Here is a 17015-nt window from a genome sequence, read left to right as displayed (position 1 = left end):
TGACTTGTATCTAGTTCCAATAACAATCCATGCTCAGTGAAGAAAACTTCAAAAAGTGCAAAGTCCCAAAGGAAAGTCTATTGTATTAGCTATATACTATCTTAAATTGCCAAATAAGTAAAGAAACTAGCCGTTGGTTTGTTTTTGTTTGTTATGTGGATGGAAATCTAAATCAGTACTGATGTGGAGCCAGAAATACCAAGTACAGTCCCCTCTGGAACCTTCAGATAGAAGCTTTCTTTACAATAAACTTTCATTGTCTTGAAGAGCAACAACTTTTACAAAACACTTAAGAGTTGATGTAAAATAAAATAATCTAGACAGAGACTTAGATTTCAGTATCAGCATCAACATTTTCTAGTTCTGTCACTTTCAAAATATTCCTGAACCTCTGAGTCTCTAATTCTTCACTTTAAAAAATGAGGTTGGACTTCCCTGTTGGTCCAGTGGTTAAGAATCCACCTGTCAATGCAGGGAACGCAGGTTTGATCCCTGGTCCAGGAAGATGCCACATGCCTTGTGACAGCTAAGCCGGGGCACCACAACTACCGAGGCTGCATATGCTCTAAAGTCCCTGCTGCACAACGAGAGGAGCCCCTGCAACGAGAAGCCTGCACACCGCAACAAAGAGTAACCCCCTCTCACGGCAACTAGAGAAAGCCCGTGAGCATCAGTGAAGACCGAGCACAGTCATAAATAAATAAAAAATTTAAATGGGGGTGTATAACAACTAATCGGAGAAGGCAATGGCACCCCACTCCAGTACTCTTGCCTGGAGAATCCCAGGGACGGGGGAGCCTGGTGTGCTGCCGTCTATAGGGTGGCACAGAGTCGGATATGACTGAAGCTACGTAGCAGCAGCAGTAGCAGCAGCAGCATAGCAACTAATCCCTGAGGTGTAAGAAAATAAGTAGATGCTATCCATGCAGTACTATAGTTTGTCCTCAACAGGAATTGCCTATTAAATATTGTCATCAGTTCAGTTCAGTTCGGTCGCTCTGTCGTGTCCGACTCTTTGCAACCCCATGAATTGCAGCACGCCAGGCCTCCCTGTCCATCACCAACTCCTGGAGTTAAAAGGCAGAAGGGAAGTGGAGGACAAAAAGTCACATAGGTAAACCTCTACCTGGACAGAGTATCACCCTAAAGAAAAAAAGTTACAGGGAGAGTGGGACTTCCCTGGTGGTCCAGTGGCTAAGATACTGACCTTCCAAAGCAGGGGGGCCTGGGTTTGATCCCTGGTCAGGGAACTAGACCCCATATGGCATAACTAAGACCTGATGCAGCCAAATAAATAAACATTTAAAACAATATATAGGGAGAGTTATAAGCCTGTTGATTTTGAAAGGAAGCTAGTATACCCAGCATTGTGTTCAATGATATCAGATACAAGTACTGAACCTTGAGGTACTTCTTTCATTCATTGGAAATAAACCTACCAAAGGTCATGGGATAATGCTTCTAGGAAAGTCCAAAAGACAATTACCTTCTGTGATACTAAGAGAAGCAACAAGGGCCAGCAGTACGATACTAGGGGCAAGGTCAAGGTAAAAAGTCAGGAGGCCTGAATGCTAATTCTAGCTCAGATTCTATAATGCAGGGAACTACATTTATGAAACACATCCTCCTAAACAAATGTACTAGTGAATTAGCCAAAATATTTTCCTACTGTTAACTCTTTAACAACTTGGCCAGGAAGTTCTCCTTGTATTAAATGAGAACCAGATTCAGAGAGGCAAAGTGGTCTGTGCAGTCACACAGCTGGCAATAGAAGAATTGGGTTTCAAGCCCAAGTCTGTCCTGCTACACAGTTTCCAGCACCCACCCAGATCCTCTGCTCATGTCCCTGTCATGCTGTATTTTTAATTCTTCTCAGACCACCACATTTAAACAAAGTTTTAGGAGTGAGACAGGGAAGGAGAGGTAGGGAACAAGAGCCCACCTTGGTCTTACAGGCCAGGGGAAACAGCCAGGCTTACCAGACACAGCAAGTCCTCTTTGGAAGATTTCATATGTCGTCTTGGCATCTGAGAAGTAGTATTGTATTAGGTCATTGTCCTTCTGGGAAATACTTCTCCGTGCTCCTCCCTAAGACACAAGACTGAGTTTAGGTCAAGCCTGAGTCTTTCCCCACCCTTTCCGAACCTGTATGGATTGAACTGAAAAGAACATAAATACTTACTATTGAGGTCACACTGATGACCCTTTTAGTATTCAATCAATCAATTTTTTTAAGTCTCAAAATTGTGGTATCTTCATATCAGAGAAACCCAGAGATTGTCTCAGTTATGTTTTTGATAATTTCCCCCCACCTCCCTAGGTATATGCATATGCACTCACTCACACATGCATACATACACACACACACACAGAGGAGAGACAATATTATAGTTATGTGTTGTGCTGGGCTTAATTGCTAAGTTGTGTCCAACTCTTTGTGACCCCATGGACTATAGCCCGCCAGGCTCCTCTGTCCATGGAATTCTCCAGGCAAGAATACTGAAGTGGGTTGCCATGCTCTCTTCTAGGGAATCGTCCCAACCCAGGGATTAAACTCAGGTCACCTAAATTGCAGGCAGATTCTTTACTATCTGAGCCACCACGGAAGCCCTTTTATAAAAAAATCATATTAAGTTTAAACATCTATCAAATGCATACTATGTTCAAGGCACTGTGCAAATATTGTAGATGCAAAGTGAGTTAAGACAAAAGTACTGCCCGAGAAAGTGAAGTGAAAGTGAAAGCACTCAGTCTTGTCTGACTCTTTGCAACCCTTAGGACTATACAGTTCTTGGAATTCTCCAGCCCAGAATACTGGAGTGGATATACTTTCCCTTCTCCATGGGATCTGCCCATGAGCACCACATAAATAAGAGTTTTGGGAGCTGGGGCAGGGCAAGAAGGGGAAAACATGCAAATATAATACCGTGATGTACACACTGTAATAACAACATATGTTCTGGGAGATGAATGAAGTAACCAATCCTGAATCAAATAGAAAGCCTACAGAGAAGAAATAATATTTCAATAGAGACTCTGATGACAGTAAGCATTTACCAAAAATATGTGGTTTCATAGAATGGAGGGAAAAGAGAACAGTTCAGAGTCAAGGAATAGCCTGAATAAAGATGCAGAGGAAGCAACAAGGATTTACTGTGTAGCACAGGGTATTACACCCAGTATCTTGTAATAACCTATAATGGAATATCATCTGCAAAAAAAAAAAAATCACTATGGGGGTCACCTGAAAGTAATGCAGTATTGTCAACCAATTATGCTTCAACTTAAAAAAAAGGAGGCGAGAAAACACATTGCAGATTCTGGCGGGCAGCTCAAGAACAGGGTATCTGAGAATGAGGGCATAGCTAGGGATGTGTCTAGAAATGTCATCTGGAACTTTAGGATCCAGTCCTGATCTAGATCTCCTGGAGCTGCCATAGGAGCTAGAGGTATGATTCAACCCTCATGAAAGTTAGAGAAGCCCTGCCATCAATTAAATAGGCATTCAAAACTGCAAGTTACTACCAAGATAGTGGCTCTACAAGTCCAAGAGAACCCATGAGACTCTAACAAAAGATCTGACTTAATCTGGAGCATCAGGGAAGATTTCCATCAGATGTCGCATTAAGTCAAGACATCAAAAACAAAGTTCTATTTCTAGGAAAGAAAGATGGGGTCTTGCTGTCTACTTACATAGACAGCATTGAGGAAGAATGAAACATGATTCAACTTTTGGCAACTGGGTAAGAAGAGATGAATTTAACTGAGATAGACCAGGAGGGGAAGCAGGAGAGGGTGCAGGTGTGTATGCAAGAGTGTGTGTGTGTGTGTGTGTGTGCGTGTGTGTACGTCGGTATGTAAGGGAGAAAACATGCAATAAAGAGATGTGTGGAGCCTGAGGTACTCAAGTGTCACTGAGATGGACTGGAACTCAAAAGAGAGGTCAGATTTGGGTGTCATAGCCCTTCAGGTACATATTCATATCATATTAGAGGGTGGTTTTCTCAAAAGCTGTGAGGATTGAAAGCAGGGATTGGCAGACTATAATTGGGGCCAACCATGGCTAGCCAGTTTTTAAATAAAGTTTTATTGGAACACAGCCCTGCCCTCATTTACATATCTCTTGGTGCTTTCACACTGTAACAGCAGAGCTGAATAGTTGCAACACAACCCATGTGGTCTGCAGAGCCTAAACTCTTCACTATCTGGCCTTCATGGAACAAGTTTGCCAATCCTTGCTTCAGAGGAATCAAAAGTTGGTGAGATTGAAACTCTAGGATAAAGAGAGGAAAGAATCTAAGTGACAAAGAAAGACTATCTTGGAATTAGGAAGAAATCTCACTGAAGACTATGATGAAATGCAAAGGAAGAAGTTTTAAGAAGGAAGTGTCAATTGAGAGGAAGAATCATTGAATTTATTTTTTAATATATTCTTTATTGAAGTATACTTGATTTACAATGTAGTGTTAATTTCTGATGCACAGCAAAATGACTCAGTTATGCACACATATACATCCTTTTTTATATTCTTTTCCACTATGGTTTATGCCAGAATATTGAATATAGTTCCCTGTCCTGTACAGTAGCACCTTGCTGTGAATCACTGAATTTAGAAGTTAGATTATGAGTGACGCTGAGAAGTCTGAGGGGATGGTAGTGATAAAAGTCAGGCCTCAGTGGCTTGAAGTTCACGAGGGGAAATCAACAGTCTGCTCTTAAAGACTCAGGAGAAAGGGATGACTGAAAAGACATGGCAGCCTGAAGTATCAGGATTATAGGGACAGTAAGATGCTGATGAAAGTCTTCCAAATAAAATGGAGGGTGGTGGAGAATGGAGACAACTTGGAGTCAGATTCCCAACTAGAAGCACAGAGTTTGTAACAAGATCAGAAAGGGTTAGCTTTAATGCTTTCTTCCCTGAAAAGGGTTGAAGATGAAAAATCATGAGAGAAAATTCATGGCACTAACCCTTAATAGGAAGTGATATGATTTGCTAAAATGTCAAAGAATTGAGGGGAGAAGCCCAGTTCAATGTCTGTCAGTTTTAAGAGGGACTATTAACTCAAAGCTGGAATTGAATTCAATAACTTTTTTTTTTTTTACCATTCTTAAACATGGTATTTCTCAATGAAAATGTTTTTCTGTCCGCAGAGTCCTAACTCTGTCATCTAGACTGTGGGTCAGTAACGTGTTCCTGCAACGGACTAGATGGTAAATACTTTAAGCTTTGTGGAACACATATGATCTAGCTCTTTCTTTTATTCTTTTTACATATCCTTTGAAAAATATGAAGAATGTTCTTAGCTTGCTCACACAGATAAAGGTGGATTTTGTCTGCATGCTATAGTCTGCCAATCCCACATCTAGATTTTTGGCATCATAAAACCAGTAAAATCTGTGATTTCATTACAAACAAAAATATACCATTAATAGAACTTTCAACTTGTAGATTTTCTGTTTATTTTTGCTAATCAAAAAGGCTTACTTTCCCACACTACTCCCAGTCTCCTTTACCACCTCTCCTAAGGTCCTGAATTACAGTTTGTGTTCCATGAAGGCTGACAAACTGCAAAGGTAATTGGCATGTTACCTCAATTCCCACCGACTGCTTGTTCAGATCAACATGAGGCAAGGCGGGCTGAGGTCTGTTAACCAACCACAGGAAGATGGCAGCTCCGAAGGTCAGGATGCAGATCAGTGCCGGGGTTGGAAGTGGGGAAAATAAGAAGTTAAAGATAAAAAGCATCTTTATGAATAGCAGCAGGAAATTCAGGCCTGTAAAAAAAAAAAAAAGGAAAGAAAAAGAGGAAATTGCCGTACTTTTTTTGCTCAATCAGCTCTCTATGCTTACAGAAGTTACACACACACATACAGCTTCTAACCCTCCAAATAGCCATTGTTAACCACTCTAGCAGCTGAATTCCTCCCACTGTTTACCTTAGCAATGTCGGAAATACTAGAATACGTTCTCCACCCTGGCTACTTGACTGTCCTCCCACAAGTGGGAAAGGATCAAAGGAAAGAGGTTAATCATTTCCCAGACAATTTTGATAAATGACTACCATTTTATTTTTTGGTTCACAAACCCTCGAAGAAGCCCTCTGGATCCAACAGAAGCTGGTAGTCAAACGGGGGGGGCTCCAGAGAGCTTTCCCACCCAGGCAGACGGAGGGTCATGAAGGACTTCTTAGGACTGCTTCTCCCTAGTATCAGCCAAACAGAAGACAGAACCTCTGGAGAGGGGATACCTCCCATCTTAGAAATCATGTGTTCTCCTGTGAAGGACATTTCCTGCTGGCCCAGATATGCCTTGCTCATTGCTTTCTTCTGAGCCATCAGGAGGGTCTCAGAGATCAAAAGCATGACAACTTGCTGGGTCCAAAGTCCTCTTTCTCCAGGGAACCTGGAGGAATCATTTTTATCAGAGACAACTTTAGCCAGGTCTGAGAAAGGTTGCTGGAGAATGGGCCGGACACATGGTAGCCAGGAGGCATTGAAGATTTAAGCTAGGAAGAGATCTCTAGGAACCAAAAGAAACAAAATCTTCCCTTCACAACTCAACTTTACTTGTAGCTTCCAGCCAACTTTAGCTTCAAACTACTCTCTATAAGGAGGCATTAACATTTGGGTAGATCCTAGGACCTTACTCTCACTGACATCATCTCTTCCAGGTCTTGCCTCACAACTTTCAGACTTGATTAAGGCAATAACAGCAGCAAACATATGAGCACCAACTGTATGCCAGGCACCAAGCTGGGTTGTTTGCATGGATTATCTAATTTATTTCAACCAATATCACAAAGTCACATTTTACAGATAAGAAAATAGAAACTCCCAGAAGTAAAGTGACTTGTCCAAGGTCATTCACCATTTCCCACTGCTGCCTCCCCATTAAAATTGACAAAACCACAACTCTTTCCTCCTTACAGAGTCTAGCCATAGAGTTCAAGGAGGCTGAATTCTTCCGGCAGCTTATGAGTCACAGCAAAGGATGTTCAGATGTTGTATGTGTTTCTCTAGGAGTCAGGGATGGATGGGAGAGTTGAACCACAAAGAAGGTTGAACACTGAATAATTGATGGTCTCAAACTGCGGTACTAGAGAAGACTCTCAAGAGTCCCTTGGACAGCAAGATCAAACCAGTCAATCCTAAAGGAAATCTATCCTGAATATTCACTGGAAGGAATGATGTTGAAGCTCTAATACTTTGGCCACCCGATGTGATGAGCCGACTCACTGGAAAAGATCCTGATGTTGGAAAAGATTGAGGGCAGGAGGAGACGGGGGAGACACAGGATGAGATGGTTGGATGGCATCACTAGCTCAATGGACATGAGTTTGAGCAAACTCTGGGATATAGGGAAGAACAGGGAAGCCTGGGGTGCTGCAGTCCATGAGGTCGCAAAGAGCTGGACACAACTGAGTGACTGAACAACAACAAAAATTTACTGTAATGCTCTACAGAACAATATCTCAAGAGAAAAGAGCAAACATTCTTACTCAAAATCAAGAGAGCAAATAAAGTCCAACGAAGAGCTTTATCAGATCAAACTCACAGTCACCATTCGAGCTTTGAAGCAGTTGCCACCAGCAGGCATCTGGAAATTTCTCCATTAAGAAAAACAGTTCAGCCCACTCTCACAAAGGCTTTTATAAAGCCTAGAAATTTTGTGTGGGAGCAGGAACAGTCACAAGAAACCCTGAGTCACTTTTCATCATTTTTTTCTGCCTCCCATTGGTTATTATCTGAATTTGGAGTAGTCCCTTGCCATTGTATGGAGGAAAATGGAACTTCCAGAGCCTGAGATGACTGTCCCAACTCTGGTTTCTTCCACGTTGTGTTTAGGTGGAAAAAAAAAAAAAAAAAGAAGCTTAAAAATAAAAGCCAGACCCCACAGGTGGTAGGTTACCTACCAACAGGTGCTGTTGTCCCCATCTGCCAGCATTCTGAGAGCTGGGGTTTTTGGAATCTGGCTTTACCCAGGCTTGTATGATGAAGTGGCAGTCCAGGAGGCAAGACTCATTCAAGAGCCAGCCATGCGGGACACTGTCTCTTGAAAGGCCGGCCACCCAAGCCAGGCTGAGAAGGGGGGCCGCCCCAGGGAAAGTTGTAAAATGCATAGCAAGGCAGCAGTGCCTCAGTGAGGAGAAACCTGCTTTGTGCTCACCCACCTCTGCCCACCGGCAACCTCTCCCACCTCAGCCTGGATTCTGCCACCAGTCTGGTGGTATCTTAGGATCTGGGGTTCTGCCTTCTGCCCTCATCCCACCCTCAGATAAGAGATTTTTATCTGCACTCCCTTCTTGGCCTCAAGAACAAGTTGTTGCCCTTCAGACATTTGCTCTCTTCTTACTCAAGGCAGATGTATATGTTAATGGGAGATTTAATGGGAGACTTTGTAAACAAAATTTTCAGAAGAGGATTAAAGGTGAAATGTGCCAGGGTAGGATGGGGAAGAGGGGGTGAACTTCTGGCTGGTAACATGAAGGGAGGAGAGAAAGAGCCCTTGGCCTGTCTAATGGTGGCACTCGCTGTCTACACTGGCTGATTCTTACCATGTAGTAATGTGAGCCCAGGGTTATCGGAAGGTCAGATTTTTTTTTTTTTTTTCTAGAAAACCTGGAACACTGGATCTTTATGAAAGCTAAATTTTAACTTCTGGTTTAATGAATAAAGGTCTGGCATGAGATAAATGAAAACTTAGTAACTGGGGACTTCCTTGGTGGTCCAGTGGTTAAGAATCTGCCTTCCAATGTAGGGGACATGGGTTTGATTTCTTGTGGGGGAACTAAGATCCCACATGCCGCAGGGCAACTACCGAGACTGAGTGCTCTGAAGCCCATGCGCCGGAACTAGAGAAGCCAATGATGCAGCTCAGACCCAACACGGCCAAATTAAACAAATGAACAAATATTTAAAAAGGGGGGGGGGTTGGGAGGAGAAAGGACACATGTATATGTACGGGGGGGAAAATACATACATTGGGTTTAATCTGGATCATGATCTACCATTTCTTGAGCCTTCATTTCAGACATACACCTGTCCTATTGGCCATAAATGGGATGAGCTCGACCACTTCACTACTTTGCCTACACTGGCAAGGGGCTTTGTTTGTGGTCAACACTGAAGGATGAATCTATTTCGTCAGCTGAAAGAGCTTACTCACTTTGTTTGCTGTTGCTGATCAGGTATCCACACAGGCTATACACAGAATTTCAGTTCTTTTCTCCCTGGCTCCCATATTTTTTTAAATGGAGGTAAAATTCACATAACGTAGAATAAACCACTTTTAAAATGGACAACTTAGTAACATTCAATACATTCGCAGGGTTGTGTAACCACCATCTCTAGCTATTTCTAAAACATTTTCACCACTGCAAACAGCGGAAACCATGCACCCATTAAACTGTCACTCTTGTTCTCTCCCCCCACCCTGGCAACCACTAATTTACTTTCTGTTTCTGTGTATTGGGTTGGCCAAGAAGTTCCTTTGAGTTTTCCAGTAAGGTGTTATGGAAAAACCCAAATAAACTTTTTGGCCAACTCAGCATTTACCGATTTTGAATATTTTATATAAGTGGAATCAGATAATATGTGACCTTTGTGTCTAACTTCTTTCCCTTAATATTTTTAAGGTTTATCCATGTTTACTGCTTAGCATGATTTGGTATTGTATTTCACCTCTTCTTATGGCTGAATAAAATTTCAGAGTATGGATAGACCACGTTTTGCTGCCTCATTCATCAGCTGATGGATATTTGGGTTGTTTCCACCATTTGGATATGGTGAATAGTGCTATGACGTGTATATATGTCTTGTTTGAATGTCTATTTTCAATTCTTTGGGGGTAAATACATAGTAGTGGAATTGCTGGTTCACATGGTAATTTTATGTTTAACTTTTTGAAGAATCACCAAACTGTTTCCCATAGTAGCTGTATCATTTTTATATTCCAACCAGCAATGTAAAGGATTCCAGCTTTTTACATCCTTACCAACTTTTGCTATTCTCTCTCTTTTTAAAAATAGCCATTTTAATGGGCGTGAAATGGCATCTCACTTTGGTTTTGATTTGTAGTACCCTTATGACTAATGATGTTGAGCAATTTTTCATCTGCTTTTTAGTTATTTGCATTTCTTTTATGAAGAAATGTCTATTTCAGCCATTTGCCTATTTTTAAATTGAGGTCTTATTTGTCCTTTAGTTGTTGAGTTGTAAACTTACTTTATATATTACAGATACTAGATCCTTTTCAGATATATAATTTTCAAATATTTTCTCCCAATGTATAGGTTGTCATTTCAGTATCTTCCTAGTCTCCTCTTTGATGTACAACACAGACACGTTTTGAAACTGAGGATGCTTGCTCTAGAGAGAATTTGCAACCATATCACGTAACCCCCCTACTGTTTAAATGGGAGAAAGTGAAGAGCTTGAAAGAAGGCAAGACCTTCAGGTTACACCAGTACTGGTCTGGTTGCCATTCTAAACTTTAGAATCTATTAACACTTCCAGAGGTGCTCAAATAACAAGGGGGAAAGCCACTCTCTCTCTCGTCATGTGTCCTGTGTCACTTGAATTACAATTCTGGACCTGTCACTCCACAGAAACCCCTGCAAGCATTTCTTCTTCCCTAACGTCACTCCCAGTTGGGAAAGAATGGAATAGGGAGAAGTGCAATAGCAGTTAAAAAAAAAAAAAAAGAGGAAGGAGAGCTGTGTTATGCTGTAGCTAGGAGTTCCTGTTTGAAGTTATCTATAGATGGTCGAACAAGCCACAGGCTTCCCCCAAGCAGAAAGCTTCCTTTGCTTTTTGATGTGGTAACACTGACATGCCTCAGCCCCAGCCCCTCTGATGCCGCTCTGTCCTCAACCCCTCCCCTGATTCTCTCCAGGGCCCTCCTTTCCTCTGTGGTTCAGATGGCCAGAGCCAACATTACTCATCCGGCTCCTGACATACTGACTTTTCAAGCTAGCAGAAGGACACCTTCTGCCTTCATACTTGCTTGCAAGGTCCCAGGACCAGCCTTGGTACCTAAGTTGTGACCACCCCATATTCACCTTTGGGTTTTGCTCCTTTGAAGATTTGGGGCAGCATGTCTTAAGTCTTGTTTTCTTTGGATAAAGTCCCTAAATGACCCCTTCTACTCTAAATTCATGGTTTTGGTCAACGATGTTTATTGCTATGAGTCTTTCAGATTATCCCTATAGTCTACAAATCATTTTTCTTCTTCTAATTCCTTCCATTTAAAAGATTTTATGTTTCTGCCATATATTCTGCTCTTCAAGCATAAGTCTACTCCAATCCTAGGGTCTCTGCATTTGCTCTTCTTTTTTGCCTGAAACACTATCCCACAGATTTGAAATCGTCATGTATTGCTTCTAGGTAGGATCTCAACTCCAATGTCATTTCCTCAGAGGCTCTCTAGGATTACCCTGCTGCTGCTAAGTCACTTCAGTCGTGTCCAACTCTGTGTGACCCCATAGACGGCAGCCTACCAGGCTCCGCCGTCCCTGGGATTCTCCAGGCAAGAACACTGGAGTGGGTTGCCATTTCCTTCTCCATAGGATCACCCTATTGAACCTCAAACGCTATCATAGACCCGCTTTCTCTTCTTCACATCACTGTCAGCTATCGCAAACAGTCCTGGTCCATTTTGGTCCATTGTCCCTATTAAACTGGTGCTTTCATTGGAATGGGGATTTTTTTTTTTTTTTTCCACTGTGGTGCTTCCAATGCCTGCATCCTGCTTGGCACAGAGGAAACTTTCAATGAGTAACTGGTTACTGAATAAATTATCCGTTTTCTAGTTCAGAATTATCTGTTCTACACACTCTCAGTTGACTCATTTTTCCCTTAGTAAAACTCCCCCACCCACAAGCTCTCCAATCTTAGATCATCAAAAATCACTCTGGACAATCTTGAGACATGCATTCCCAATCAATATTTTGACAAGGTATTGGTTTTGGTGAAACCAAAACAGATGGTGAAAGGATATATTTCTAAAACATCAAAAGCTGGTCAGTCTATTCCTCCAGGTTTAGAGGAAGCTATAGGATGGAGCTTATCAGCTGAAGTCATCTACAGTGTTCAGTGGGTAAAAAATCCAGCCTAGAAATATGTAATTCTGTTACTCTGGATTTCTGGAATTCAAAGGACAATAAGACAAATTATCTTTGCTTTTAAGCTTGAAGAACTAATTATTTTTCTATGCAATAATGAATATATATTGCAATTATAAGCTTTTTACAAAAAAAAAGTTGCCTTCCAGAAAGTGGCCCACTCATTTGGGTTTAACTGGTTTTTGTGTTCTCCTGCATGTATGGGCTCATTCGGTGGTGACAGAAAGCTCATTAAAAGAGAGTCCAGAGTCCCCAAGTTCTTATACCCAATTAATCAACATTCTTCCATCCAATTATCTACTGTCTCCTAGAGACTATGTCACAAGTCTTCACAACGCATAATGACTCCAGAGGGGCCTGTGTATTATTTAGGAGGCTGTATATGAAAGTTCTGCTTTCTTGGTTGGGCTTTAAATTCTAACCCAGCCTTCACTGTTATTTCCCTTAACTTTCTGCCACCTTCAGTTTAGGAGGGCTTCATTTCATTCCTCAAGGGCTTTCCTGCTGGCTCAGCAGTAAAGGATCCCCCTGCCAATGCAGGAGATGTGGGTTCGATCCCTGGGTTGGGAAGATCCCCTGGAGAAGGAAATGGCAACCCACTCCAGTATTCTTGCCTGGGAAAATCTCATGGACAGAGGAGCCTAGTAGGATACAGTCCCTAAGGTTGCAAAAGAGTCAGACATGATTTAGCGATTAAACAACAACAGCATTTCATTCCTTAACTGAATAGTTAATATGTATAGACAAATTTCAAAATAATGGCAAAAGATCAATAGGGCATTACAAACCAATAGCCTCATGAGTACACTTGGGAGGAACTGATAAACTTTTCCTTAATATGCAATGAATGTGAACCACATAAGTGTTCTACTGAAAGACCCTTTACCTATTCCTCAAGAACTAAGGACTTTCCACCTTTCCTTATACCTTTACTCTTCTGTAGCAAATAGAGTTTTCTTCTACTAAGAAATAAAAGATAATATGATTTGAGACAACAAACTTGTTTTGCAAATCTAGCCAGAGGAAAAGCTGATAATGAGGACATAGCACAGGGAACTATACTCAGCATCTTATAATAACTTATAATAAAAGAGATTGTAAAAAAGGAATATATGTATTTATATACATAGGAATAGCTGAATCACTTTGCTGTACACCTGAAACTAACACAACATTGTAAACCAACTATATTTCAATAATAATTTTAAATAATAATAATTTTTTAAAGGCAGATACAGAAAAGCATTGGTTCTTAAAGAGGGTAAACCTCAACTAACCATGCCATTATTATTTTTATTTTATTTTTTTACAACAACCAATATTTCTTGCTCATCCTTCATCCAGGATCCAAGTACCTATGCTATTTTAAATCATTCAAAAACCAAAAGGACCAATATTCAGTTATATTCCACATAAAATTTGTTGTCATATTTCCCAATTTTAAAAAAAGTAGCTGAGAGGGGAATCCTAAAATTCCTCTAAAGAAATAAGAGGCAATTAGATACCATGAGATATGTCAATAAGGTGTCATCTCATCGCAATCACTCTTATCCAACTCTTTGGTCCATAGCCTGCCAGGTTCCTCTGTCCATGGGATTTTCCAGGCAAGATACTGGAGTGGATTGCTATTTCTTCCTCTAAAGGATCTTCCCAACCCAGGGATCAAACTCATGTCTCCTGCATCTCCTGCATTGCAGGCAGATTTGTTGTCTGCTGAGCCATCAGGGAAGCCTTCAATAAGGTGGCCAGTTACCAAACCACTAGTCAGAAAATCAATAGCTTTCCTATATTTTGAAAATAATGGAAAAGGTGCCATTCCCAATAGTGTATATAAGAATAAATGTGTAAAACCTATATTCAAAAAGTGAGACCTTGAAAAAAATGGAAAGATATATTTGAAATAGTCAAGAGGTCCTATCTTCCTAAATATATCTATACATTTAATGCAACCCTAATAAAGACTAACAAAATTTTCTTGGGAAACTAAGAAGTTAAAGCTCACCCAGAAAAATAAAACGTACAAAAAATAGAAAATTTTTGAAAAATAACAGGAATTGGGTGGGTAGCAGTGAAGTAAACATTACCAAATTTGCTTACTATGGAAATTTTCTCTTGGTTATCAATAGACAAGTCTATGTGATGAGATAATCCTGAAATAACCTCAGTGGATGCTATTATCATATACTAAACTGCAGTCCAAATTAAGATAGATTTTTTTTTTCACTTCTAGTTAATGTGTTGAAACAACTGACTAGCCATTCAGACAGAATACCTAAAGCTGATTTCTGTCGTACCCCTAAAACAAAAATGCATTGGTAGGACTTCCCTGGTAGTACAGTGGATAAGAATCCACCTACAAATGCAGGGACCTGGGTTCGATCCCTGGGCTGGAAGGATTCCACATGCTGCAGAGCAGCTAAGCCCATGTGCTACAACTGCTGAGCCTGAGGGTGGCGACTGCTGAGTCTATCGGCTGCAGACCCCAGCCTGTGATCGAGAGATGCCACCGCAGTGAGAAGCTTGCATACCTCAACAAAAGAGTAGCCCTCGGTCGCTGCAATCAGAGAAAGCATGTGAGCAGCAGAAAAGACCCAGCACAACCAAAAATAAGTTACTTATTTTAGAAAATACATTGAAGATGGACCAAAGACGAGATATAAAACATTGAATGCTGTGAGAGTACTGGAGGATAAAAAATATGAGAGAATTGTTTTTTATAATCCTGACATGGAGAAGACTCAAGACAGACATGAAACCTAGAAGCTGTGCAAGGAAAATGTTGGCTTATACAAAACTTTAAAAGATACTTGCCCTGCAGAAAAGATATCAAAGACAAAGTCAAAGATAAACTGGGAATAGTATCAAATATTCCAGCTAGGCAAAGAGCTCATTTCCTCAGTAGAAGTGCTTAGAAGTCAATGAAAAACAACACATAACCCAGTAAAACAAAGAGCAGAGGGAAGGACCAAAAAGTTCAAAGCAAAACAAACAGGTTACTTAAAACGGGGAAAGACATTCAACTTCACTTACAGTTTTTTAAAATGCAAATCTAAATAAAATCCCATTTCCCCATCTTTCAGATTAGCAGTGATGAAGCAGTATTAAATGCAGGATCAATCATGGAGATGTAAATTTGGGGCAGTCTCCTTAGGGATGTGTCTACTGTCTGAAACCACAATTTAAATTATGTGCCTTCTGACCTAAAGACACGACTAGTAATTTATCTTGTAGAAAGACCTAAGTTCAATAAAGCACATCACTTTAAGTGGCTGTCTGAGTCATGGGTTAGGAATGTGGATTCTGAGTCTGGTTGCACCCAATTTTTGTGATCACCTTTGTGACCTAGGGTAAATAACTTCTGTGTACTTCTGCGTCTATAAAATGGCAATACTAATATCTCCCTCATAAGGCTATCCTCATGATTAAAGAAGTTAATGTACCTGTGTGGTGCCTAGAACAATGCCTGACCCACAGGCTCAGGTATTAGCTATTACATAATAGCTATTATCAACATTGTTGATAATGTCAGACACCAGAAAAGCCTTCCTCAATAGGAGAATAACCAGATAAATTATACCACTTACATACAACAGAATTATTGGCAGGTATTAAAGAGAATTCTGGAGGATGAAATGGCAACCCACTCTGGTATTCTTGTTGGAAAAATCCCATGGACAGAAGAGCCTGGTGGGCTACACTCTGCGGGGTCACAAAGAGTTGGACACAACTGAGCAACTGAGCACATTAAGAAAAATAAAGCAGATCTGTATATATTGATAAGGAAAGAACTGTGTGAAATATCAGGCTTCCTAGGGGGCACTAGTGGTAAAAAACTCCTGCCTACCAATGCAGGAGACATAAGAGACGTGGGTTCTATCCCTCGGTCGGGAAGATCTCCTGAAGGAGGGCATGGCAATCCACTTCAGTATTCTTGCCTGGAGAATTCCATGGACAGAGGAGCCTGGTGGGTTATAGTCCATAGGGTCACAAAGAGTTGATCACAACTGAAGCGACATCTCACACACACACACACACACACACAAAATATCACCAAGTACTGCGAAGAGCTGACTCATTGGAAAAAACCCTGATGCTGGGAAAGATTGAGGGCAGGAGGAGAAGGGGATGACAGAGGATGAGATGGTTGGATGGCATCACCGACTAAATGAACATGAGTTTGAGCAAGCTCCAGGAGATAGTGAAGGACAGGGAAGCCTGGTGTGCTGCAGTGTATAGGGTCACAAAGAGTCGGATATGACTGAGCAGCTGAACAACAACAAAGGGGAAAACTGCTTGGGCCATGCAGTGTATGCTTTTGTGTTCCTGAAAGAATAATCCTCACAGGAAAAGACAGACTGAAGAGTTTTTATGAACGGATTTTCTAGAAACGTTTGAGTATTCAAATCATTCAGCCTAAAATATTTAAGGGCTTGTCTATATATCATTGGCTTCCTTGGTGGCTCAGGTATCATTAACATCATTCCAGGTGCTGGGGAAATAGTTTTTATTCCACAGTGCTCTATAATCTAGTTCTTGCTCAGGTTTGCTGTTGAACTCCCCAGTAAAATACAACCCCAGTGGGTCATGGAACTCTGCTCAGTGTTATATGGCAGCCAGGATGGGAGGGGAGTCTGGGGGAGAATGGGTGCATGCATATGTATGGCAGAGTCCCTTTGCTGTTCACCTGAAACTATCACAACACTGTTAATTGGCAATACCCCAATACCACCTGACCTGCCTCTTGAGAAACCTGTATGCAGGTCAGGAAGCAACAGTTAGAATTGGACATGGAACAACAGACTGGTTCCAAATAGGAAAAGGAGTAAGTCAAGGCTGTATATTGTCACCCTGTTTATTTAACTTCTATGCAGATTACATCATGAGAAACACTGG

The 17015-nt window shown here is 41.1% G+C and overlaps 1 protein-coding gene across 3 annotated transcripts in view; it reads right to left on the bottom strand.

The window, feature by feature from the left end:
* Positions 1 to 17015, bottom strand: part of ACSL5 (acyl-CoA synthetase long chain family member 5) — a 52291-nt gene that overhangs the window by 23545 nt on the left and 11731 nt on the right. For 2 of the 3 annotated variants that reach the window (XM_055560115.1, XM_055560114.1), the window contains 2 exons: positions 5591 to 5775; positions 1980 to 2088 (listed from right to left, as the gene is read on the bottom strand). In XM_055560115.1, coding sequence (XP_055416090.1) covers positions 1980 to 2088; positions 5591 to 5746 — 265 coding nt within the window. In that variant the 5' untranslated portion in view covers positions 5747 to 5775. The remainder of the gene's footprint in view (positions 1 to 1979; positions 2089 to 5590; positions 5776 to 17015) is intronic. The other variant, XM_055560116.1, reaches the window with a different exon arrangement.

This window comes from Bubalus kerabau, chromosome 22 (assembly GCF_029407905.1).
Source record: "Bubalus kerabau isolate K-KA32 ecotype Philippines breed swamp buffalo chromosome 22, PCC_UOA_SB_1v2, whole genome shotgun sequence".
Classification (NCBI taxonomy): Eukaryota; Metazoa; Chordata; class Mammalia; order Artiodactyla; family Bovidae; genus Bubalus; species Bubalus kerabau.
Note: the sequence above shows the minus strand (reverse complement) of the source record. Positions and strands in the feature narration are given on the sequence as shown.